A 25,883-nucleotide genomic window follows, 5' to 3' on the forward strand; every position below is an offset into this window, starting at 1 on the left:
TAAACAGCCGCGTGATCACCACGCGCGCGCGCGTCCTTATCCGTCACGCGCACGCACACACGTCCGCCTCCACGTTCCCATCATTCTGCGCGGTGGGTGGGCTCGCTTCTCGCGTCATTTCCGGCTTATTCCGGTTTCGCCGAGATGGTTCCCCCGGTGCAGGTGTCGCCGCTCATCAAGGTAACGGGGCTGGGGGCGTTGTCCGGGGCTCGAGCCGGCTCCTCCGGCCCCGCTGGGGCGGAGCGCCCCGGGCGCGGGAAGGTGACCCCGGGGGAGGTCAGAGCTGGGCCTGGCGGTGCCCTAGCTGGTGTCTCTGACCCGGCCGCGGGCGCGGGGCCGGTCTCCGGGCTGAGCTGGATTAAACCCGCCCGAGGCGCGCTGCGAGTGGTGGGGGGTGCCTGGGATCCCAGCCTCGGGGGTTACCCACGGCCCAGCTCCATCCAGCTTGTTCCGCTGCCCTGCAGCCTGGAAACCAGCCTCCCGCTCTGTCTGCGAAATAAAGCCTGTCCTTCCTTCGGCAGCTCACCCGGTACTCAGCGCTGCTGCTGGGGATGCTCTACGGGAAGAAGCGGTATGGTAAGTGCCGAAACTGCCTTTCTGGCTGCAGGAGAAACTACTGAGTTTCAGTATCAGCGGGGTAGTCAGGTTAGTCAGGGTCTGTAAAAGCAGCGAAGAGATGTGATGTATCCGACGAAGTGGGTATTCACCCACGAAACCTCGTGCTCCAATATGTTTGTTAGTCTATAAGGTGCTACATGGCTCTTTGCCGCTATTAAATTTAACTCACTGGCATAGGTGTTGGGTTATATGGGCTCGAGATGCCCAGGCTCCAGGAATATTTGGAGCTGGGTCTCTCCCCTGGCCCAGCCTGGATCGGGCCCTGGCCCCTGCGGATCTCCCCCCACCGCCCCATCCCTGCCTGGAGCTGGTCTCAGCCTCTGCCTTCCACCCCTCCCCTGCGTCCATACTCCCCCATGTCCCTGCCTGCTCCTGCTGCCAGAGATAGGCTCCTGGCAGAACCGCTGTCTGCTGCCCCAGGGTCCTAGTACCTGCCATCCACTAATGGCAAGGCAGGCTGCCCTTACCCTGCCCTAGCCCTGAGCCTCTCCAATGCCCCAAACCCTCATCCTCAGCCCCACTCCTCATCCCCCTGATCCTCATCCCCAGCCAGAGCCCTCATCCCCCCGCACCCTAATCCTCAGCCCCAGACAGAGCCCTCATCCACTCGCACCCTGAGCCTCTGCCCCAGCTCTGAGCCCCCCTGCATCATGAACCCCTTATCCTCAGCCCCAACCCTCATTCCCCTGCAGCCTGATCCTCTGCCCCAGGGTGCATCACCTCTCCTTTCCTACACCCCCACCACCAGCCCAGAGCCTGCACCCCTCATCCCTTCCTACACCCCCACCACCAGCCCAGAGCCTGCACCCAAACTCCATCCCAAAGCCTGCAGCCCTCACCCCCTCCTGCACACCCGCCCCAGCCTGAAGCCTGTACCCAAACTCCTTCCCAAAGCCTGCAACCCTCCTGCACCCTAATCCCCAGCCCAGGACCTGCCAGGCCTCCCCCCTGAAACCCTGCCCAGAGCCTTAGGCAGGTGAAGGCGGAGTTTGAGGAGGCGGAGTTGGGGGGGTGGGTTCTGGGCACCACCAGAATTTCTACAAACTTGCCTCCCATGCTCACTGACTGCTAATATTTAGGACCCTGCTACATTCTGGTGGTCTGTGATATATAGGAGGCCAGGATAAATGATGTGGTAGTCCCTTCTGGCCTTAAACTCTGTGACTATCTGCTTTGACTGATCAGTTCCTACTGTAATTAGCACAGTAAGTTGTAAGTGTTTTCATTTCTTTGCAGTGTTGTAATTGTGTTGGTCCCAGTTGAGAGAGACAAGATGGGTGAGATAATATATTTTATTGGACAAACTTCTGTTGGTGAAATAGACAAGCTTTTAAGCTACACAGCACTCTTTTTCAGTGACCTGAAGTCGGTCCAATATAGAGATTACTCCATCCACCTTTTCTTTTCAGCCTGAATGTAAGAACAGTTTGCCATTATTTTTGTTACAATATAAACTTTGAAATGACGTAAGTTATCAGTCAGAAGTTTGTCTTTATTGATGCTGGTGTATCTGGGTTCATGTTTGCTAAATCCAGTCAATAGAAAAAGGATTAGGTATAATTAAATATTGACAATTTGTCTACTTAGTTTGATGTCTTGAATAGTAAAGTGATCATAGATGAGGATATACAAAATATTAAGCTTTCAATTGTATATTTTGTGTGACACCTTAAAATTGGTGAGCATGTTGTCTGACATACACAAAGTTCTTGTTAGTATTAAATTTAGGGTCTAAGATTTGCATTATCTGAACACAGACATCTAAGGTATGCACTGTCATGGAACTCTATGCTGATCTGAGTTTGTGATGTGTACTGCTGAGGAATGACCTGTCTGAAGGTCAGGCAGTATTTCAAGTATTTGAAGCTCATATCAGTCTGCTTTTCTTAAAAGCAAGAATAAGGGTTTCTCTACCCATTGATTTAACTAAATGGGTTTAAGAAAAAACAAAACTAATGCTGTGAAATCTGTACAGTCTCCTGGGATCGGCACTGGTACCCTGGTATGAAAGTGTGTGTATTGGTATAGCTTGTTTTGGTAAAACATCTTTGTATTATCATAGCACTTAGTGACAAGATCCAATGACTGGAAGTTGAAGCTAGACAAACCCAGAATAAAAGGTGGTTCCTGCCCCTGGAAGCTTACGATTTAAGTATAAAACATTTGACAGCAGATGAATATACACACAGGCAAGGGAGTAGGAGGAAACAATGAGACAGTATTGGCCAGCTTGATGGGCATTGGTTTGAGCATAGCAAGCTTCTTGTAGACATGGTAAAGAAGATCCTGAAGGAGGAATATGAGGTAGCTTTGAAGATTTTTTTTTCTTGAAGCTTCTCCCAAGGGTAGCATTGGAGAATAGCACAGAGATGCTTGTTTGAAAACCTAACTGTGAGGGAGGCTATTAGCACTGGCCAATTAGAGATTGGCATTTGAGTAACCTGTGCAAAACTCTGCAGTAGGGGATTGAACTACTTTGACTAAATCAGTTTTTTATCTTGGTTAAGTCACTGTTTCTACACACACACACACCCTCAACAGCAGTGTTGAGGCTTTGTGCGCCCTAAGTCAGCAGTTCTCAAACTGTTCTTTCAAACCCTTTTTAATGGGGTTGCCAGGGCTGGAATTAGACTTGTTGGTTCCTTAGGCCGAAGCCCAAGTCTGAGGGCTTCAGCCTAAGCAGCAGGGCTCAGGTTACGGACCCCTCACCTGGGACTGAAGTCTTTGGGCACCTCACACCCACCACCCCCTGCCTGGGATGGTGGGACTCGGGTGGGCTCAGGCTTTGGTTCCCCTCGTGGGGTTGTATAGTAATTTTTGTTGTCAGAAGGGGGTTGCAGTGCAGTGAAGTTTGAAAACCATCACCCTAGATGTTGAGGTTTGTTGCACCAGTATAGCTGATCTAGTTTAAACCCCTAGTGTACGTATGCTGCACTGGTGTAAAGAGTTATTGCAGTTTTACACCAGTATAGTATGTCTGCACAAGATTTTTGCACTGTTGCGTTTACACGTGCAAAAAAGTATACAAGGTCAAAGTCCTTCAGTCTTAGGATGATGAGTCTGCACTAAATGCCTTGGGTAGAACTGAAATACTTCTTAAGCTCTTGTTAATTAGCTTGCAAAAAGAGTTTGAACTTGTGGACGATGAAATACATTTCTTCTTCACTGACTTGAAGATGCAAAATTCTAAAGTATTTAGTGATGATTAACTTAAAGCTGGAGTCAGTTGTAGGCAAATTTTCCAAGTCCTGCTGGCCAAGTGAGATTTTTTTTTCTTCCCGTTGAGCAGGTAGTTTCTAAAAGTCTTGTGTAGAGTGCCTTGGATAAAAGGTTATGGATACATAACATTTTTGTTCAATGACAGACTACTTAAAGCCTGTTGCTGAAGAGGAAAGAAGAATAGAAAGTGAAGAGAAAAAGAAGCGTGAAGAATTGGAACGAATTGCGAAAGAACTGGCAGAAGGTATATATATATTTTTTAATATTAGCGTACCCATTCTGTGCCCTAAAAGTACATAGAAAAACACTGTTTGAAGGTAAATGCTTTTTAAAAAAAATAAAGCGACACTGTCAAGTGGCTTACATGAACATGGATGAAAATGTTTTCATGTATGGCTTTTCATTGAAATGTCTTTAAAACTACTACCAGCATGATGGGAAACGCAGAGATCATTGTGTTAGTGCATGATTATCAGAAAATAAAACTATATAAAAAAACTATTTTAATATAGTTGTCCAAGCTGAAACACAATATGAACACAGTACAGTCCTAAACTGCAGAAATGGTGACAAACTAGTTATTTTCAAGTACTCAGTAGTAAGTCTGTATATTACAGGCAAATAGTTTTATAAATCCTATGTAATTAAAGTAAGGAGAATAAAATATTCAAACTTGAGTCTTTTCATTGGAAGAAGAGTCTCTTTGGGAAGATTTTTTTAGAGGACAGGCTGAACTAGATGATGGCAAGATCTTTCTCATTCTGTGTCTGTTTTCACTTCATATATGTCTGTCCTAATAAGCCCCAGATATTAAGTATCAGCTGAAGTTTTGCCCACAAGACTTAACTGTCTTCTTTCATCTATATTATGCCAGCTCAGAATGGCTGCTAAATATTACGGAGAAGCTGCTAGGTCAGTTTTGACTTATTAGTGCAATAACACAAATTACTTCTCAGGTTCTGGATGTAGAGAAAGTAATGGAATGGTTACATACGATTATTTTTAACACCTGCAGATGCTGTTGGTTGGCCTTTGGCTGTGGAACAGCCTACTTAAAAATTAAATTAATGGGACTTGTATGGAATTTTAGGTACACAGTTTAAATTTGGTTAAAGTGTGTTCCTGGGAGCAGCAATGCCTTCAGAGAGACTGAACATGAATCTTGAAACCTTGCACATTTTATTCGTACAGAGGTTACCAGACTGTTTTCTTAGGGTAGGGTCCTTCATTTTCATAAAGTATATCATGGATTACGTAATTGAGAATGGGAAGATAGGTAAACAGCTTGCTTCCCATTAACAATTACCTAACATCCCTGTGATAAGTAGAACAGTTACTTGCATTAAATACTTTTCCATACATTATTAGCTTCACTGAATGCAGGTTAGCTACTAGAAGTGAAGAGAGTCAGCAGCATGTGGCCTAGTTTGCTATGCAGACTACAGTTTGGGAATGTCTGTATTTGAAACTCTGAAATACTGAATCACTTTAACACTGAAACTTTAAACCAAACAGCTGTAGAATGAACTCGGGGAAAATGCAGAATCATTTGCTAAAAGCTGCTTATGGAGAACTGGCACTTTTCGAAGATTTTTTTGAGGTCATCTTTTTCTTCACAGAGGCTTTGATATATTTGTGATGTGTTTGCATTGTAGAGCAGTGAGCTAACCTGACTCTCCTTATTTCCTTTCAGCCAGTGAAGAGTCTATACTGAAATGAACAAATTGCATTGGACGTCATTTTCATCTTCAGCAAAATCTGAATCCTTGAATTAGCTATGTTAAGTTCATTTAAGCACTATATTTACTGTTTCCATCAATAAATACTTGTGAACAGTATTTATTCATTGATTTTTTTGCATATACTGTATACAAAGTACAAGTAAGAGGCATTGATGTAATGAAGGAAGAAGCAGGTATTCCCTTATGTATCTGGTAACGAATCAATAATATCCCTCATGCTAAAGTGATCCCAACGTGTCTAAAAATGCAAAGTCATTAATTGTGGCTCTGACTTGATGGGTAAAAGCCAGTTTAACCACGGTTAAAATCATTGCTACAGTATAAGCCTACAACTCCTGTATTTAACCATGTATTCAAATTCAGAACTGCTTTTCCCGTGTCAATCAGATTGGACTGCCTGTTGGGAAGACACAGTTCTCATTGTTACTGAGTGATGGGTTTTTCTAAAACTGTCTTGAAAATTTGAGGTTTTTTTCTAACGAGTAAATCAAGAGAGAAAACACTGTAATGGGCAACAAAGAGTCGTGTGGCACCTTAGAGACTAACAGATGTATTGGAGAATGAGCTTTCGTGGGTGAATGCGTCTGACAAAGTGGGTAGTCACCCATGAAAGCTCATGCTCCAATACTTCTGTTAGTCTGTAAGGTGCCACAGGACTCTCTGTTGCTTTTACAGATCCAGACTACCATGGCTACCCCTCTGATACTTAACATTGTAATGGGCATACCTTACAGTCTAACTTAGGAAACTTTGCATCCGTAACTGTTACGGACTCAGCAGTATCAACTTGAGGTCTTGTATTCAGTTTCTTTTTATTCTTAATTTTTTCCTAATGGTGGACCTAATTTAACACCTGTAAACACCCAATGGATTAAATGTTTAGCCTAGTGTATAAAATGTTTTAATATTTTCAAGATCACCTTTTTTTGTACAACCATATCAGGATTTGAACTAACTTAGGTAATTACAGTGATAGCCAAATCTCTTAAAGTGAACATCTGATGTTAAACACTTCTCATGTCAAAAGTTCACCCAGTAAAAAATTGAGAGGGTGGTGGGGGCCAGGGAAACAGCTGAAAGTACTTGCCATTTACACTTCATATCGACATTGAATGCTAATTTACTCTTTGAAAGACATAATTCCAGTGCTGCTGTGAATGCTGGAGTGCAGTTTAAAGTATCCGTTTTGGATGGCCAGCACTCTAGTATAACTGTAAGAACAGCCACAGGGAAATTTGAACATAACTGGGAAATATCAGACTAAATATTGTCTTCCGCACGTTAGCTATCTAGCAGATTCATTAATGCATATGCATCAGTAATCACCCTCTTATTCTTGCTGATTCCTGCTTTCTTCACTGCAAGGTGTGGCTAATGTGCTGAGAATAACGCAACTGAGCAAAATTTTACTTTTGCTGTTAACTCACTGCAGAGAGGCATTATATTCTTTAGATAACCACTGTAAATGTAGCTGAATTCCCTTGCTTTCAATAAACATACATTGAACATATTTAGGCCACAGTGCTGCCTGAATAATCCTATGCTTGTTGAACACAAATTAATAGCAAACTAACACAGAAATAATAGTACAGTATGAGCTCCTGTAAACCCAACACTTGTATGTTAGAGCTGTGCTCAGACCACCTTGTCTCAGGACTTAGCTCTCTGCCTTTCCCTTTAGGGGCAGGATGTGTTCCCTCTCTTACATAATGCTAGGGCAGTGTTCCCCAAACTGGGGGGCATGCCAAGGAATGTTTTTTGGGGGCTGGGTGGGGCTCCCACCCCACCCCCTGCTCTGGCCATGGCCCCACCCCGTAGCAGCTCTGGCCCTAGCCTCTGCCCTCTTACCCCTGTCCATCCACCTACTCACTCATCCAGGAGCCACAGCCCTGCTCCTGGCCTTGGTTCCTGGGGGCATGTGATGGGAAAAGTTGGGGGACCACTGAACTAGGGAAAGAGGGATTTCTGTATCCCATTCTTTGCTGTAGTGGAGGCCAATACCTCTGAGTATGCATTGGGATGCAGCAGAAAGGTAGTGACAGACTGGGGGAGGATTTATGGGGGGAAATGAGAGAAATTGGAAACACTAATTCCAGGGGGGGGAAAGGGTTACCACTAAATAAAAATGGGAAGGTGAAAATAAAGGAATAAATATACAGAGCATGTGTGTTTTAAAAAAAAAAAAAAAAAAAAATTGAGAACAGTGTCTCCTCCCTCACTGTTGTGAATCAGGCATTACTGACATTCAGTGAGAATCAGAGATCGTTGTAGACCCAATTCTCCTCTCTCTTCAGTTAGGAATAGCTATAGATGTGAGTCAGTCACAAGTGTAAAAGCACAGGAGGTGACAAGAGTATCAAGGTGCTATGTTTGTTTGTTTTTACAAAAGCTAACAGAATATGTCTTAACTGTAGTAAATCTCTCATAAAACAGTGACTTGTGCAAAAGGGGGTAGGGGTGAGTGACCTTGAATAAGAGGAGAGCAGGATATCTCCTTACATCCTTCCCCTTTCATTTCCTTTGCCGGGTTCTTGTAAGTGTGGCTGCACAGACCAACCTGAAGCCACATGTTGGAATTTGTTTCTCTAATTCAGCTCTCAGCATTTCAGAGGTGTTAGGAAATGCAGGGGTGTCCCAAAGAAACAAGGTGGGTAAGGTAATATATTCTAGATATTATCTCACCTACCTTGTGTCTCTAATATCCTGGGATCAACCCTGCAAACAACAATGGGGGATATTCCAAAACCAGTTGTAGCACCTACCCCAAGCTTGATCATATTCTTGTTTTCCATAATTTTGATCAAAATAGGCCTACTTTTTGGTCACGCAAGTTACATTACGAACAAATTATATTAAAATAATATGAATGTTGTAAAGTCAAACACTCAAGGAATACCAGAATTAAGGCTGCTTTTGCAACTTTAATTTAGCGCCCTTGTGCCTATGCATTGACCCACACTCTAATTACATGATCACATGCTATGTTTTCCCCAGGATCCCTGCCTCATTCTGTGCACAAAACTGATCATGCTCAGGGAATGAGCAGTTTTTCAATATTTTGTTTTATCCTCATCATGCAGTGTGTGGCCCCATGTAGCATTGACTGCATACTGTTCGGACCCTGCTACGGAACTATTCTTGTTCTCATGGGTGTTTCTTTAGCTTCAGTGGAGTTGCAATTGTTTAGACCAGATCTGGCTTTGGCTCAATTCCTTCAAAAGATAAAGTTTTCGGATGTGTGAGAAGGACAGATGATTTAACAGTTCTATTCTTAACACACTCTTGTGCTCTGATTCAGTGTTCTAGATGAATGCCCATATTCTGAACTCCGCACTAGGGGCATCGGTCTGACTTCTGTGGAATAACTCCACAGCTGTACCGGCGTAACTGAGAGCAGAATCTCAGCATAAATATTTGGATAAAGGGGATCTTTCTCCCTTTGAGATGAATGGATCTGACCTTTTTACATCTTGCTGGCTTGTTCATGTGGTCCTGCAAGATATATTCAAGGAGTTAATTCTACCTCAATTTACCCACCATGTAACCTCTGGCTGCACACTAGGTAAATCACAGCTGAATTGGGCACAAAGTCCATTCACCATCCATCTGGCCCTGTAAATATGCATGAGGGTTTGGAGTAGGGAAGGGGGAATTCAGACTTCAGGACATATGCTACAGCCATTAGTCATGCAAGTAGATTCATGGGACCAAATTTTGCCCTATCTTAAATGGTACAACCCAGTGACTTCAGTGGCATTATATGGAGTGAGAAAGAGGGCAGAATTTGGGTCACTGTCCTCAGTAAGGGTGCTCACATGAGTCATGTAAACAAAACTAGGCCCTTCCATGGCTAGATGATGAGCCCAGTTTAGGTAATTAAAGGGTTAAATCGAGAATTTATATTTGAACACTGGAACTTTTTTCTCTTACAAGACCTTTCCCAGGGTGCATAGTTCATACGCCAGCAGAAGTAGGTTTAAATGATACAACAGGTTCTAGATGGGGGAGTTCTTCCATTGCAAGTTGCCATCATAGCAGCTGTAAGAGAGGAAACAAGTAATTAGGGATACATTCGCAGCTGCTCTAAACTCACCACAATTTGAAATCCTTTAGTCTTTAACTGAGACATTTTAACCCTTGGAAGGCTCTCAGTGAGGAAGCTGGTATAAATTCCTAGATATTCTGACGTGCCACCAATGAGCTCAGAGCTGTTTTCTACGCAAAGCAGTTCTTGCTCCAAAATGCTTCAGGATAATGATCTCACTGACTGCCTTTCTCAAGAGGTCAGTACCTTGTCTGAGGTGGAGACAATCTCAGATATGAATGGTCTTGTCTTAACCACAAAATTGTATTAAGAATGAAGGCCTCAGTCCAGTTCCCACTGACTCAAATGAGAATTGGGCGAGGCCCAGGGAAAAAACATTAAAACCAAACAATCAGCATGCATAGAATCCTAGTAATGGAGGGCCGGAAGGGACCTCGAGAAGTTATCAAGTCCATCCCCCCCATGCTCTGGAAGGACCAAGTAAACCTAGACCATCTCTGGTAGGTGGACTTTGTCCAACTTGTTTTTGATAGCTGCCAATGATGGGGACTCCACAACCTTCGTTGGAAGCTGTAATAACGAGTCTTATCAGCAAAAGTTTGGCTAGAAAGGTACACTTGGGAGTAACTGCAGTGCTTCATCTTATTTCTAGTGAGTTCATTGTTTTTTCCTTGGCCCATTAGGCAGCATGTTAGCCACAGCCTCTGTATTCTCAAGCACGTGTCCTCCCCCCCATAGACTGACTACACTACAAAGCTGACTCGGTGTGGCCAACAGATGTAGCTGAGCTGCAAGTGCAGACAAGGATTAGCAGTGTTCAGTACGATTGGCTACACTGTGTGTTGATCTGGTCTTACAGGTGTTAACCAACCCATTACCACAGGAGATCTCCTCCACAGAGGAGTTCATGCAGATGGCCTTTCTGGAGGCATGGAACCGTCTGAGATGTGAATTGTAGGTTTTGAAGCCATTCACTATTATGACCTTGGCCCTTGACAGAGTGAGTCATAGGCCCAACTCAGATTGAGGATTTCTCCTGTATCCAACCATTTGCTTTAACTACTGGACCAAATTCACAAGTATGGGAAGAGCTGAGAGTTTGGATAATTTAATTTATGCAGGGGGTTGGTGGGGTAGGGGAGTTAGCCATAGGAGTAAATTCTGAGGTATTAACATTTTAAGTATTTCTGACCTTGCTTTGCAGCCATTTTTTCCTCTTTTTTCTTCTCTTCTTCCAGCACTTTCATTTTTGCATCATACTCATCAGCAAGAGCCTTCCATTCCTTTCTGTTGTTCAGCAATCTCTCATACATCGGCTGAATTTCCTCATGGAAACGTGAAAATTCCTGCCCCAAGCACACCCAACAAACAGTACAACAGTGACTTAGCCAAGGTTGCTCATCCAAAATATCTGTGCCACCGGGTGCTAGTTCAGGCTGGGACGGGGTTAATTTCCTGAAGCAGGGTGCCAGCTACAGGTCTGGCCTGGCCTGGAGAGTAAGCTAATTAGAGGATGTGTTTACACCTGGGTTCAGAGCCTATCAGCAGGGAGAGGGAAGCAGCTTGTTTCAGGAGATCCTCCTAGATTGAGTTACACCCACCCTAAACCTAGCTGAGGAATCACTGGGGCAGGCGAGTCCTGACAGGCCTGCTAGGAGGTACATGCAGTCAGGACTGAGGGGTAGCCTTCTTCATCATTGCAGTCCTTCCCTCTTCCTCTGTCCCATTGCCTCAGGATGGAAAGTTCCATTGTGCCAGAGGAGCAGAGTTGTCCTCCCTGGTTTTCATCCCAGAGCTTTAGAAGATTTGTATAAGAACAGCCATATTAGGTCAGACCAAAGGTCTATTTAGCCCAGTATCCTGTCTGCCGACAGTGGCCAGTCCCAGAGCTTCAGAACAGAACAGGACAATTTTACCCTCCTGGTTTCTGGCAGTCAGAGGCTAGGGACACCCGGATCATGGGGTTACATCCCTGACCATCTTGGCTAATAGCCACTAATGGACCTATCCTCCATTAATTTATCCAGTTATTTTCTTGAACCCAGTTATACTTTTAGCAGTCAAATGGTAATGAGTTCCACAGGTTAACTGTTCATTGGGTTAAAAAGTACTTCATCTTGTTTATATTAAATCTGCTGCCTACTAATTTCACCAGGTGACTCCTGGTTTTTGTACTGTGGGAAAGGGTAAATAATGCTTCATTTTTTCCACACTATTCATGATTATAAAGACCTCTATCATATCCCCCCTTCGTTGTCTGTTTTCTAAGCTGAACAGCCTTAATCTTTGTAGTCTCTCCTCGTATGGAAGCCGTTCCATACCCTTGATTGTGTTTTTTGCCCTCTGAAGCTTTTCTAGTTCCATTATATCTTTAGAGATGAGGTGACCAGAATGAGACACAGTATTCAAGGTGTGGGTTTATACAGTGGCATTATGATATTTTCTGTCCCTTTCCTAATAGTTCCTAACATACTGTTAGCCTTTTTTACCACAGCTGTGCATTGGATGGAAGTTCTCAGAGAACTAGCCACAATGTTTCTAAAGTCTCTTTCTTGAGTGGCAGCAGCTAATTTTGTATGTGTAATTGCAATTATTTTTTCCAATGTGCGTTGCTTTGCACTTACCAATCTTTATTTAATCTGCCATTTTGTTGCCCAGTCACCCAAGATCCCCTTCTAACTCCTCGCAGTCATCTTTGGACTTAACTACCTTGCATAATTTTGCATTGTCAGGAAACGTTGCCACTGCCACTGGTTACCCTCTTTTCCAGATCATTAATGAATATACTGAACACCATAGATCCTTAGGGAACCCTGCTATTTACCCCTCTCCTTTTTGAAAACTGACCATTTATTCCTACCCTTTGTTTCCTATCTTTTACCTTTGTCCACATGCTTATTGACACCCTCAGAGAATTCTGATAGATTGGTGAGACATAACTTCCCTTTTACAAAAGCTGTTGACTCTTTCCACTACTTTTGCAGTAAGGGCCAGTGCAAAGAATTCATTTAGCTTCTCTGCAATGGCCTTGTCTGTCTTGAGTGCTCCTTTAGCGCCTTTGTCATCTAGGGTCTCCACTGCCTATTGGGCAAGCTTCTTGCTGCTGATGTACTTAAAAGAATTCTTTCTCTTAGTTCTTGCATCTTTAGCAAGTTCTTTTATGGCCTGCCTTATTACCCTTAACTTGCCAGAGTTTGTGCGCCTTCCGGTTACCCTCCCTAGGAATTCACTTCCAAATTTTAAAGGATGCCTTTTTGCCTCGAATGGCCTCTATTACTGTGCTGTTTAGCTGTGGTGGCGTTCTTTTGTTCCTCTTATTGTCTTTTATGATTTGGGGCATATGTTTAGTCTGAGATGGTATTTTAAGTAGTTTCCATGCTGCTTGCAGGCATTTAACCTTCTGGCAGCTCCTTTTAATTTCCATTTAACAAGCGCCCTCACTTTTGCGCAGTTCCCGTTTTTATAGTTAAATGTTACTGCAGTGGGTTATCTGCTATTATCCACCTATGAGGGTGCTACATTTAATTACAGTAGGGTCACCATTACCGAGCAGTTCAGCTATAGTTACCTCATGGACCAGATCCTGTGGGCCACTCAAGAGATACCCTGAGCCCACTCTGTGCCCTTCCATTCCAGCAGGAGTGGAATTGTGTATTGTCTCACCCGTTACTCCACAGCCCTATATGGAGTTTGCTGTGGAATCTTGGCTTTTATCTCCTGTGCAGCCCATGCCTAGAGGTTCAAAGATGGCTCTGTACAATTGACCAGTCCTGGGGCTGTCAGGCACTGTGAGGCTGCTCTGTGTTACACTAACTGCCCAAGGATCACCGCTTACAGCACACCTGTAGCTCTAGGTTCAAGGCCGCCCTGCACTGCTGTGTGGTGCACAGCTGCTCCGCTGGGCAGATGATGTGATCCCATGTAGCAAAACTTAAAGTGTATTAAATAATGTATATAACGATCCTGGACCAGTTACACCTAGTGCATGTTGGCACTGTAATGGTGGGAGTTTTCCTGCTTACAGCGTAGGCTTATCCCCATGTCCAAAGTTATTGCATGCAGTGTCTTTGGTCAGGGGAAAGACGAGCGTGTGTCTTGTTGATTAACATTCTAGGTATTGGTCAAGTCTCACTGATCAGAGAGAAATTTGCTTATATAATTTTTGCTAGAGTAAGTGGTTTTTAAAAACTGTCATTGTTGCTGCATCAGCAAACATTCATTCTTTGCTGTGCAAGTCGCTTACCTTATAAACAAACGTGCACACAAAGTCAATGAAACCGACCTGAAGCTTTGGAAGCTCAGCAGCTTTCTTCCTGTCCATCATGGGCTGGAAGAGAACAGAATTTCTTTGGAGAACACTTCAATGCCACATCTGGCTGTTTTCCCTTTAGAACTACTCCGCCTTGAGGAGTGTCGCAACTCAGCCTAACACTTCTGCTGTATCATTCTCAAGAGCTTTCCTATTCAGACCTCTTCCTTCTCCCACACAGACAATGGTATTTTCATCATTTTCCTTTAGCAAGCTACAGTCTCTCTTCTCTACTTCTGTCCCTAGATACTGTTTTCCATTATGCTCCTCACCATAGTACCAGATTGATGGATCTTTGTATTCTTAATAAATGCTAAGGGGATTCTAAGGTTCCTTAAATTAACTAAACAAACATTTCACTTAAATTCATTAGCAGAGCTAGGTTTTTGGAACCTGTGACATGTATTATCACTGCTTTCAGCTTTCATGTCTATTACAGGAGTTCTCTCCCACCCCACCCTCGGCAGGGGCTCCCATGTTGTCAAAGCATCCAGCCCTGTTCATGTTTTGCTGTCAGCGAAGAGGTTTGCTAGAAGGAAATGAATGAATCTGAGCTCATAGGCTACTTACGATAGGCTGCTGCTGAAGTACACTTATTTCCAAGTCTCCCTGTTCCCAGAATTCAGCTGCTACTAGGAGAGCTACCTACATTGGAATAAGAACTACAGTCAGTTTGGGGATTTTAATCTGAAACAGTTTGTCTCCATTAACAGGAGAATTCCAGTCCCTGCTCCCTTACCCAGCAATCTTGTCTGTCAAATCCCAGACTACAGCCAAGTGATCCTCTTAGCACGGTGCATCTGATTCTCTACTCAGTTTGTCTACACGACGAGTTACTGAATGGCAAACCAGGGTGTGACTCTACAGCATGCCAACTTGCCACACAGTAATGTCCCATGTGGACGCTGCTATTGCTCTGTAGCAATGTTCCAGGTAGGATGTTGTTGCATGCGGTAGTGGTAGTGCTGTAGATTCGCAGCCTTGCTTGCTGTGTAGTTAACAAATTCACAGCAGGATCGCGCCGTTGAGATCAGTGGAATCACCCTAGAGCTATGAAGTGCAGAATCAAATTCCGTGACTCTGGCAGCAGGCTCTTCGGTCTACTGCGCCTTCAGGTCAGGCAATGAACAGCTCCCCCGCTGCCCCTTAGCAGGACTTCACAATGAGGCTTAGGGTGGGGACCGTCACAGCATTAGAGGATTCTTTGCCACGTTCCCCAGGACACAATTGTCCTTTCCCAGTATTACCAATCTGAAGCTTTCCTGACTCTTCCTCCCCAACCCCTAAAAAGTGGGGTTTTAAAATATGAATGTTGGAGTTTGTCTTATGGTTTTGTGCAGTTGTTTTTTGTTCTTAAACTTTCTGTAAGAATGAGGACTAAATGCTTTTTAAAGTGAAAGTTACTTGAGATTCTCAGCCACATGATTCCAGGAGCGAGGGCTTTAAGAAAAACCCTGAATGTTATGAGACTGGCAATAAAGTCAGAGTTGCCAGCACTGTTTTCCCTGCAGCCTCTCTGTGTGCTACTAACCATGTCCTAGTGGTTCATAGCACTGAGTGCGGTCTCTAGATATGTTTGCTTTACATTTATTTACCTTCTTTTACATTCAGCACAGTAACTGTTTCTGTGACAGTCCAATGTTAACAACTATCCAGCTGTGTATAAATGTCTTAAGCTTTATACAACTCCATAAAAACCTTCTATGGAAACACTGGGAGGGAAGAGGTGGTGTTGGTAAGCCCTGACGCTGCAGCTCTTACATGATTGCTAATAACATAACATCAAGCTAAAAGGTCTTGGCTCATCAATCTAAAAATATCATTTCTACCAGCATTACTGGAAACTTGGCCAGGATAAGTAAGGAGAAGCCTCCTTCATGCAGGTTTCAGACAATAGAGTGTGTTTCAGTATATTGGAGTACATTGTGTATCAGGCGTCTGACCTTACTCTGCACTTCCCAGGGTTTAGCGATCGCAGATAAGTCACAGGCAGTCATCATCATGGCCCTGGAGAACAGAACAAGAACCGGATTTAGTTTCTATTCTGAAGCACTCAGTCCTGTTCCCACTGGATCCAGGCTCTATACTGTAATTTAACAGTACTACACTTTGCTACTTCTCTCCTCTCCCCTGCCAAGCTTTAAAGATTGAGGAGAACCATTTTGTAAACCAGGGTCAGACAGTATGCAGTAGTACCTTGAGTTAAACCTAGTGTATCTGTTTCTTGCCTGCCACCAAAACAGTTTTGTGATTACTGTACTTTTCTTTGATCAGATGGGTTTGCTTTTTAGGTCTTACTGCTGTGCTAATTCTCAAAAACCTCATGTAACTTCTTAGCAAAGATTTAGTAGCAGAACCTGCAGTGAGGTTTTATGTCTGTGTTTAATTATTCTAAATACTACAGAACATATGCTAGACCACTATCCAGTATCAATTATTAGAACTAGACACTTGTCAGAATTTAATGAACATAAGAATGGTTATACTGGGTCAAACCAGTGGTCCTGTCTGCTGACAGTGGTCAATGCTTCAGAGGGAATGAACAGAACAGGGCATTATTGAGTGACCCACTCCCAGCTTCTGACAGTCAGAGGCTTAGGGAGACCCAGAGGATGGGGTTACATCCCTGACCATCTTGGCTAATAGCCATTGATGGACCTGCCCTCCATGAATTTATCTAATTCTCTTTTTAATCCACTATGTATAATTTTGGCCTCCAGAGCATCCCCTGGCAATGAGTTGTGTGTGTGTGTGAAGAAGTACTTCTTTTTTTAAAACCTGCTGCCTATTGATTTCATTAGTGACCCCCGGTTCTTGTGTTATGTGAAGGGGTAAATAATATTTTCTCCACATCAGTCACAATTTTATAGACCTCTGTCATGCTCCCCTTAGTCATCTCTTTTCCAAGCTGGATAGTCTCAGTCTTTTTAGTCTTTCATATGTAGGGCTCTACCAAATTCATGGCCTTAAACACCTCACAGTCTGTGAAATCTGGTCCCCCCTCCATACAATCTGATCTTTTTTGTGTGCTTTTACACTGTACTACACAGATTTCACAGGGAAACCAACATTTCTCAAACTGGGGGTCCTGACCCAAAAGGGAGTTCCAGGGGCATCCCAAGGTTATTTTAAGTGGGCATGGTATTGCCACCCTTATTCTACATTGATTTCAGAGCTGGGCGGCTGGAGCAGCAGCTGTTGGTTGGGTGCCAGCTCTGAAGGCAGCGCTGCAGCAGCTCAGAAGTAAGGGTGTCAATACCATACCAGGCCATCCTTACTTTTGTGTTGCTGATGATGGCGGCGCTGCCTTCAGAGCTTGGCTCTCATCCAGCAGCCGCCGCTCTCCGGCTGCCCAGCTCTGAAGACCTTACCAGCAGCAGCACAGAAGTAAGGGTAGCAGTACTGCGCACGCGCGCACACACACAGTACCCTTGCGACTCAGCCCCACACAACTTCTTTTGGGGCCAGGACTCCAACAATTACAACACAGTGAAATTTCAGATTTAAATAGCTTAAATCATGAAATTTACAATTTTTAAAATCCTGTGACAGCAGAATTGACCAAAATGGACTGTGAATTTGGTAGGGCCCTACTATATGGAATCTGTTCCAAATCCTTAATCATTTTTGTTGCCCTTCTCTGTACTTTTTCCAATTCTAATATCTTTTTTGAGAAGGGGCAACCAGAACGGAATGCAGTATTTGAGGTATGAGTGACCCATGGATTTATATAAGAGCATTATGATATTTACCGTTTTCTTATCTCTCTCTTTCTTAATGATTCCCAACATTCTGTTCATTTTTTTGATTGCTGCTGCACACTGAGTGGATGTTTCTCAGAGAACTATCCACGATGACTCCAAGATCTTTCCTCAGTGGTAACGGCTAATTTAGACCCCATAATTATATATGTATAGTTCGGATTATGTTTTCCAATATGCTTGTCATAAACGGATAGTTAAGAGTTAATAGAACAGAAGTTCTTCATGTCTCTTTTGCCTGTAAAGGGTTAACAAGTTCAGTGAGCCTGGCTGTCACCTGACCAGAGGACCAATCAGGGGACAAGATACTTTCAAATCTTGAGGGAGGGAAGTTTTGTGTGTGCTGTTAGTTTTTGGTTGTTGTTCTCACTGGGTTCTGAGAGTGACCAGACATGCAACCAGGTTTCTCTCCAATCTCCCTGATACAGGTTCTTATAGATTCAAAATAGTAAGTACTAGGTGATAAGGCGCGTTAGGCTTATGTTTGTTTTCTTTATTTGCAAATGTGTATTTGGCTGGAAGGAGTTCAAACTTGTATTTTGCTGAAAGGATTTTACTTTGTACTTGTATACTTAGGCTGGGAGGGTATTCCCAGTGTCTATAGCTGAAAGACCCTGTAACATATTCCATCTTAAATTTACAAAGATAATTTTCACTGTTTTTTCTTTCTTTAATTAAAAGCTTTTCTTGTTTAAGAACCTGATTGTTTTTTTATTCTGGTGAGACCCCAGGGGACTGGGTCTGGATCCACCAGAGAATTGGTGGGGAGAAAGGAGGGAACGGGGAGAGAGAGGTTAATTTTCTCTCTGTGTTAGGATTACTTTCTCTCTCAGGGAGAGTCTGGGAGGGGGAGAGAGAAGGAAGGGGGAAGGTGAATTTTCCTCTCTGTTTAAAGATTCAAGGAGTTTGAATCACAGTGATCTTCCAGGGTAACCCAGGGAGGGGAAGCCTGGGAGAGGCAATGGTGAGGGAAAGGGTTTACTTTCCTTGTGTTAAGATCCAGAGGGACTGGGTCTTGGGGGTCCCCAGGCAAGGTTTTGCGGGGGACCAGAGTGTACCAGGCACTGGAATTCCTGGTTGGTGGCAGCACTACAGGTTCTAAGCTGGTAATTGAGCTTAGAGGAATTCATGCTGGTACCCCATCTTCTGGACACTAAGGTTCAGAGTGGAGAATTATACCATGACAATGGTATACTTTGAATTTATCAGCAATGAATTCATCTCCTGTTGTTTTTGTTTTGTGAGATCCCTTTGTAACTCTTCGCAGTCGGCTTTAGATTTAACTATCTTTGCCACCTAACTGTTTACCCCTTTTTCTGGATCATTTCTGAATATGCTGAACACCATTGGTCCCAGTACAGATCCTGGGGGGATCCTGCTATTTACTTCTTTCCATTTATTCCCATCTTTTGTTTCCTATCTCTTAACCAGTTACTGAGTATGTTAAATTTTAACTGTTCACTTATCCAGTGCAGGTTACTAAATTGATAGTATCCCAGTTGTTGGTGCATGTTAAGGTTCTACTGTAATAATATTAAAATAGAAAACAATGTGCAAGGAATAAGTTTCTACCTAGTACTGCTGTCTTAGCCACAAAAGGGCACTCAACAGCTACTTTAGCCAGCACTCTAGGAGGTGTCTAGGGATAGCACCAGAATGCAGTTCTGATTATTTCTGTGCCTCACAGTTCCAAAGCGATATGTGTTGCGGCATTAATCATAGTTGCTCATGGTTAAGTTTCATGTCTGCTCCCAGAGAATACAGAAATGCACCATATTTAAGTCTCTTTCCCTGTGACTCCCACACCACAAACATCCTGGCTGAGTTGGCAGTTATAGGGCCTGGTTTTTGGCATCACCAGGGCCAGGGCCGGCTCCAGGCACCAGCCCAGCAAGCAGCTGCTTGGGGTGGCCAGCGGTGAGGGGCGGCACATACGGATCTTCGGCGGCAATTCAGCGGCGGGGTCCTTCAGTCTCTCTCAGAGCGAAGGACTAGCTGCCGAATTGCCACCAAATTCTGAAGTGGTGGGGGTACAGCTGATCGCGATGGCGGCTATTTTTTTTTTTTTGCGCTGCTTGGGGTGGCAAAAACCCTGGAGCCAGCCCTGACCAGGGCTTGTAATCGTAAGAGATGGCAGTGTGTGTGTGTGTGTGGGGGGGAGGGACTGGGAGGTTAACACAGCCATGGTGCTACCCAAGTACAATGCTGGATGTTGTTTGCTGGCCTGGGATTAGAGCTTATGGGCAGTGAGGATTACACCCTTGTTGTGGCTAAACCACTCTTCCTCCTGTCTGAGGTCAGGGTTCACCTTCGTTCCTGCTGGAGGAGAAGGGAGAGCTTTCATTAAATTGGCTGCACTGACAGTAATGAAACTAGTTGCGTTTCAGAGCTCTGTGGAGGTCAGATTGGGGAGGAAGGGGTGGTATGTCTCAAGCACAACACTAAAGCCTGTATTAGCTGGATGTTTCTGCTAAACTGATGAGCAGGAAACAGTTTTCAACGTTGACTTTAAGTGCTCATTATGCTTCAGAGTTAACACCTCATTTAAATGACAGGTGGCATTTCTGTCAGTGCTAATGCTCCCCACTCCTAGAACAAAACCACTTATGCAAGGGATCCAAGAAGGATTGGAAGAAAAGGATTCCTCTGCTCCAAACCCAGCACCTTTTGTGGAATGAAGAAGCCTATCTAATGCTACTACAGGGAGACCCTGGACTTTAGTAAGTAGGATCCCTGCACATTCTCCTAGCAGGCAGTTTAGAACTTTTAATCAGCATAAGGAACCCATACTTTGCACTGGCCAGTTCTGCCACAAATACAGTTCCTTCACAGAGAATGCCTCTTCCCCACCCTATGTTGAGGGCCTCATGTCTATAGAGAGATTCAGCATTCAGGCCTCTGAGCCATTGTTTCATTCTATCTGTCTGGTACCGTTAACGCCAAGGGTTCAGAAATCATATTAACTTAAAAATCTTGGTGTTTTTTGTTTTTTGTTTTTTTTTTAAATTTGGGGTCTTTTTTATTTGGCTTCTAGTGTGAACCGTCAGGGTGTACTTGCTTCATGTTTTCAAGCTTTTACCTCCAGCCATGATGGTTAAATAACCTTTTTTTTAAGAATCTAAGTTTCTCCCCTAATCACCTGCCTTAGGGACTGGGCCCCAGATTTTTAAAGGTGTTGCTGTACTCAGTATTACAACACCTAACTAATTTAGGCACTTTGAAGCCAAGATCCCATTGATACTCTATCCTGGCCTAGGGCTTCAAGAAAAACACCAAACATTGCAAGACTTGTGCTACAAATGTGAAAGTTGCCAACATTGCATTTAAGATGAGTGTGGGTATTTTGGGAAGGGGGGGGTTAGTGGATTTTTATGTTTTGTTTTTTGCAATCATAATAAAAAGGACATTAAATAAAGGCTTAAAATTTGTTAGAAATGCTTTAACCAGTGAGAAGAGCTGATACCCAGTGGGCTGTCCCGGTCAGACCCCAAAGCTCTATGCCTAAAAATACTACTCAAACAACAACGCATTCCAGTGATGGACCTGTTTGGATGTTGTAACTGTAGTTTGTTTTCAGCTATTGAGATGGTCGCTCCTAAGTTTTAACTCCAGATTCTGAAGGTTCCCTCTGCACAAGCCTCAGAGGAAGTCTTGGCATGTAAATAGTCTGTACAAAGGGTGTTTGAAGGAAAGAGGAAGCCAGAGGGTTGTCTGTTGAAAGCCATGTTCTGAACACGACCTGTTTACAGAACAGAGAATCTTCTAAGTCATATGCTTAGGGCCCTATCAAATTCAGGGTCCATTTTGGTCAATTTCACAGTTATGGGATTTTAAAAATCGTAAATTTTCATTATTTCAGCTATTTAAATCTGAAATTTCACAGTGTTGTAATTGTAGGGGTCCTGACCCAAAAAGGAGTGTGTGTGTGTCACAAGGTTATTGTAGAGGGGGTTGCGGTACTGCTACCCTTACTTACTGTGCTGCCTCTGGTGGCGGCACTGCCTTCAGAGCTGGGCAGCTGGAGAGCATGGCTGCCGGCCGGGAGCCCAGCACTGAAGGCAGAGCCGCCGCCAGCAGCAGCACAGAAGTAAGGGCGGATGGCATGGTATGGTATTGCCACTCTATACTTTTGTGCTGCTGCTGGCGGTGGCGCTGCCTTCAGAGCTGGGCACCTGGCCAACAGGTGCTGCTCTCCAGCCGCCCAGCTCTGAAGGCAGAGCAGAAGTAAGGGTGGCAATACTGTGACCCCCCCTCCCAAATAACCTTGAGACCCCCCTGCAACTCCCTTTTGGGTCAGAACCCCCAATTTGAGAAATGGTGGTCTTCCTGTGAATGTGTAGTACAGGGTGAAAGCACATAAAAGACCAGATTTCAGAGGGGAGACCAGATTTCACAGTCCGTGACATGTTTTTCATGGCTGTGAATTTGGTAGGGCCCTACTTATGCTGTGGCTCTGATAGAAGCTTTCCTCTGCACTGTCTCCAGAGTGTCCATGCAATCTCAGTGAGTGCATTCTGAATCTGAGCTGTGAAGCAGAGTAAAAGGTTTCTCATTGAGAGGAGTTTTCTGGCTACTTTGCAGGAATAGCTTACTTGGAGTGTGTCTACACTACAAGTGCTAGAGCAGCACAACTGAAGCACTGTAGGCTGCTGTGGTGTGAATACTGGCTACAGCAATGGAAGGGGTTTTTCTATCACTGTAGTAATTCCACCCCCTTGAGAGGTGGTAGCTAGGTCAATGCAAGAAGCAGTGTCTACCACAGGGTTTAGGTCAGCTTAACTACGTCTCTGAGGTGTGAAGTTTTCATACTCCTGAGTGGAGCAGCTATTGTTAGTAAGTTTTAGATGTAGACCAGCTTCAGATTCATACTGGATGGCACTCTGTTTTCAAGTTCTTATCCTTGATTTCATCAATAGGGAGGCTTTGGCCTCCCTTACTGTTTAAGCCAAAACAGACTTCTTGCAACTCTTCATCATTAGGCTCTCTGGTTCTGTGTGGGGCTTGCAATAACTTCAGGTTTTGTCATTGGATGTCTGCTCCCTAAAACTCATAGGATTCTGATAATCTTGCCATAAATACATCCAAGCAGAATAAGCAATTTAAATTAGAAATGTGGATACTTGCAATTAGAATTTGAATATAAAGTTTACTTGACACTTATTTAGAGTAGGGTGACCAGACAGCAAATATGAAAAATTGGGACGAGGTGGAGGGTAACAGGAGTCTATATAAGATAAAGACCCAAAAGTCAAGACTGTCCCTATAAAATTGGGACATCTGGTCACCCTAACCTAGATGAGACTTCATCCTATTCACACACTTAAAAAAATTCTGCTATATTTCCATATAATTCTTTAGTACAGAGAAAGTTTAAGAGATTTGGCTTTTGTTTTAATATCTTTTTATATGGCTACCCTTCGAGAATAACCCAGAATGCAAAGCCACTATACTTTTGGCTCCAAGATCCATTAAATACTAAAATGTTGTCTTAATATCCCTTTTAGGAAAATATCGCATGCTATGCTAAACTATGCAGTCGGTTCTTAGTAGACACTTACTGAATGGGGGCGTAGTTGTCACTGCACCATTTGCCTATCAAGAGGTTTTTATTTACTCACATGACAATCTCTTTTCTTGTGGTCTCCAGAGACAAATATTCAGTCCAGGCATTTTCGTTGTCATACGTCTTGGACTCATCAACAATCTTCTGAAACATAGTTCTCTTTCTTCAAAACACCCAAAGAGATAGGGAAATGAATGCATTAAATATGGAGCTAGCAGATCTCATTTTGATTTCCCATGGAAACATTGCACATGAGCAATCACTCATTCCAACAATTGCTGCCAGAGCTTTACCCCAGCCAAGTGCCCACCACAACGATGTGTTGTTATTTGAATCTTTTAAACAGGACAGAGTGTTTTAAATAATTGTAAAGCATTTAAATGTTGCAAAAATCCATTTTAGTCAGGTTGAGGCTTTGTAAATACAGCTTGAAAAGTTGTGCTATTGCAACTTTAGATTAAAACTTATACTGAACTAAATGATAAATGCTACTATTATATAGTGCCATAGTACCGCAGCCAAAAGCCAAAGTACTAACTCTGATCCTCAGGCAGGTACCTAACTTCACTGGGACTGTTCGTTTGCCTAAAGTTCATCATTTGCCCGTGTGTTTGCAGCATGAGCAGCTAAAATTGTATGTATTTATTTATTAAGTTTTAACCAGTTTACAGATCCTTGCCATGTAAATATCAGAAACACCACCATCGCTCCAACAATATTTCTTAGTGGCATAAAATGTTCACTTCTCAATAAAACTGCTTCAGTGCTAACAGTGAAGTTACGCTTTCAGTACACTGAAGTTACTGTGAACATTCGTATACGCTGTCCGACATTTTCAAAACAGGAGCCTAAAGATAAGCCCATATTTAGGCAATGAAGGACTGTGATTTCCAAAACAACTAGGTGACTTTGGAGCAGGGCCAGATTTACACCTTACGCATCCCTAGGCATGGTCTCTTCAGTGCTGCCTCCCACCCCTCTCCCGCGCCTACAGCTGACCTTCATGTTGCACACAGTTTTAGAGAGGTAAGGTGCCCCTAAAACACCAGTGCCCCATGGCATGTGCCTACTGTGCCAAATAGGAAATCTGGCCCTGCTTAGGAGCCCAGGTCTCTGACTTCATACTGCAAACCCTGATGGATGAATATAGCCTGGTCATGACTCGCAGAAATTAATTATATTGGAAGGTTAGTTGCAAATATAGCATGGGCCATTTGCTTGTCTATGTTCTGTTTGGGGCTATGCTATTCTCAATGGATGTTAACAAGACCAAGGACTGTTCTTTGGCACTGATCAGTATTTTTAGTGTGAAACGTCTTACTGTGAAATCTAAAGTGTAATGTGTTAATAAGGAAGCTAACTAAAGAAACCAGGAAAACAAAATCACCCTGTTAGCAGTTTAAAACTCACAAAAATCAATTTAGGAAAAAATACGTATTTAAATCAAAATCAGTGTTTTAAAATGATTTTAAATTAAGTAATACTTGACAGCACACACAGGGTCTCCTGAAGACACAGCCGCTGTTAATAGGAGTTCTGCCAACAACGAGCCTGGACAATTAGTTGTGATGTTTTAGACAAATGTGACCAGCTATTTGCAATGTGTTTGCTGAAATACACGACTCACTTACTTGAAGTAAAGTGCTAAGTCAGTTGCTATGATAGCAATTTCCATCAAATGATTCACATGCTCAAACTGTCGCCTGTTGAGATTCTGGTAGATATTCAGGGACTAAAGGAAAACAAAGTTTAGTACATGATTCTCGATATCCGGTGGATTGCTCATCTCAGAATATGGGTATTAATTCATTGTGTAACATCTTCAGCTACAATCAAAATGCAGGCTGAGGGCTCAATCCAATTCCCATGGTCCATGCAAAGACACCCAATGATTTAAATGGGCATTGGATGGGGCCCAATACCCTGAAATAGTTACTCAATGTATAACTGGACTCCCATTGTCTTCAATGGGAGTTTGCCTGAGGTAAAAGTTTAACTGAATGAATTTGTCAGGATTTGGCCCACAGTGGGGGAAGGATGATTAAAGACAATCAATGGGCATTATGGGTTCTGAGTCCTCTTACTTAAGAACCCTGTAAGCTTTGCTTCAAGGTCTCTCCCTGGTTCTGTCACAGATGCCCTGTTAAAACATGGGCAAGTCACTTAACTTCTGCACCTCCATTTCCCCCTTATCTGTATAACTGGAACAACACTGGCCTACCTCACTAGGCAGTGGTGAGGCAAGGCAGTAAAGTTCCGGGAGAGCCTCAGATGGAGAGTGCTGTGTAGGTGAAAGGCATTTTGATATATATAATGAACATGCCAAATTACAGAAGGTAGAGGCAGACTAGAGGTATGTCTTTCACTGTCCCTAGCTAGAGGATTGAAAGTACGCGATAGAGGGAATGTCTGCAGTAAAGGGAAGTACTCACAGGCTTCAGATATTTGGAAGTGTCTGATAAAACATGGGAGTTGAAGATTCTCCTTTACAGGATTAGAGCTGCGTGAACCCCATGGCATCTGGTTTCAGTTTCATCACATGCATGGACTATGTTCAGGGAAGAGGCTCACAAATCTCAAGAGCAATCTCAGGCTGATTTGTTTAGCTTTTACATGGTGGTAGCAC

The 25,883-nt window shown here is 43.5% G+C and overlaps 2 protein-coding genes across 2 annotated transcripts in view; one reads left to right on the forward strand and one right to left on the reverse strand.

Moving 5' to 3' along the window:
- The first annotated feature begins 51 nt into the window (after positions 1 to 51).
- ATP5ME (ATP synthase membrane subunit e) lies at positions 52 to 5,675 on the forward strand. The gene is made up of 4 exons (XM_030566160.1): positions 52 to 180; positions 522 to 576; positions 3,983 to 4,081; positions 5,531 to 5,675. The coding sequence occupies exons 1-4, from the start codon at positions 145 to 147 to the stop codon at positions 5,554 to 5,556; spliced, it is 216 nt and encodes a 71-aa protein (XP_030422020.1). The 5' UTR covers positions 52 to 144; the 3' UTR covers positions 5,557 to 5,675.
- A 2,081-nt stretch (positions 5,676 to 7,756) lies between these two features.
- Positions 7,757 to 25,883, reverse strand: part of PDE6B (phosphodiesterase 6B) — a 38,503-nt gene continuing 20,376 nt past the window's right edge. The window contains exons 16-22 of the mRNA XM_030567298.1: positions 24,889 to 24,989; positions 23,313 to 23,420; positions 15,877 to 15,940; positions 14,504 to 14,578; positions 13,868 to 13,951; positions 10,817 to 10,970; positions 7,757 to 9,617 (exon numbers count right to left, since the gene is read on the reverse strand). Coding sequence (XP_030423158.1) covers positions 9,556 to 9,617; positions 10,817 to 10,970; positions 13,868 to 13,951; positions 14,504 to 14,578; positions 15,877 to 15,940; positions 23,313 to 23,420; positions 24,889 to 24,989 — 648 coding nt within the window. The 3' untranslated portion in view covers positions 7,757 to 9,555. The remainder of the gene's footprint in view (positions 9,618 to 10,816; positions 10,971 to 13,867; positions 13,952 to 14,503; positions 14,579 to 15,876; positions 15,941 to 23,312; positions 23,421 to 24,888; positions 24,990 to 25,883) is intronic.

The sequence above is a fragment of the Gopherus evgoodei genome, chromosome 6, assembly GCF_007399415.2.
Source record: "Gopherus evgoodei ecotype Sinaloan lineage chromosome 6, rGopEvg1_v1.p, whole genome shotgun sequence".
In the NCBI taxonomy this organism is placed as follows: domain Eukaryota; kingdom Metazoa; phylum Chordata; order Testudines; family Testudinidae; genus Gopherus; species Gopherus evgoodei.

Bases quoted from the DNA above. Each gene is read 5' to 3' on its own strand.
- ATP5ME (XM_030566160.1), top strand. From the start codon at position 145: ATGGTTCCCCCGGTGCAGGTGTCGCCGCTCATCAAG. The intron at 181-521 runs GTAACGGGGCTG...TTCCTTCGGCAG, and splicing joins AGGTGTCGCCGCTCATCAAG to CTCACCCGGTACTCAGCGCT. The intron at 4,082-5,530 runs GTATATATATAT...ATTTCCTTTCAG, and splicing joins TGCGAAAGAACTGGCAGAAG to CCAGTGAAGAGTCTATACTG.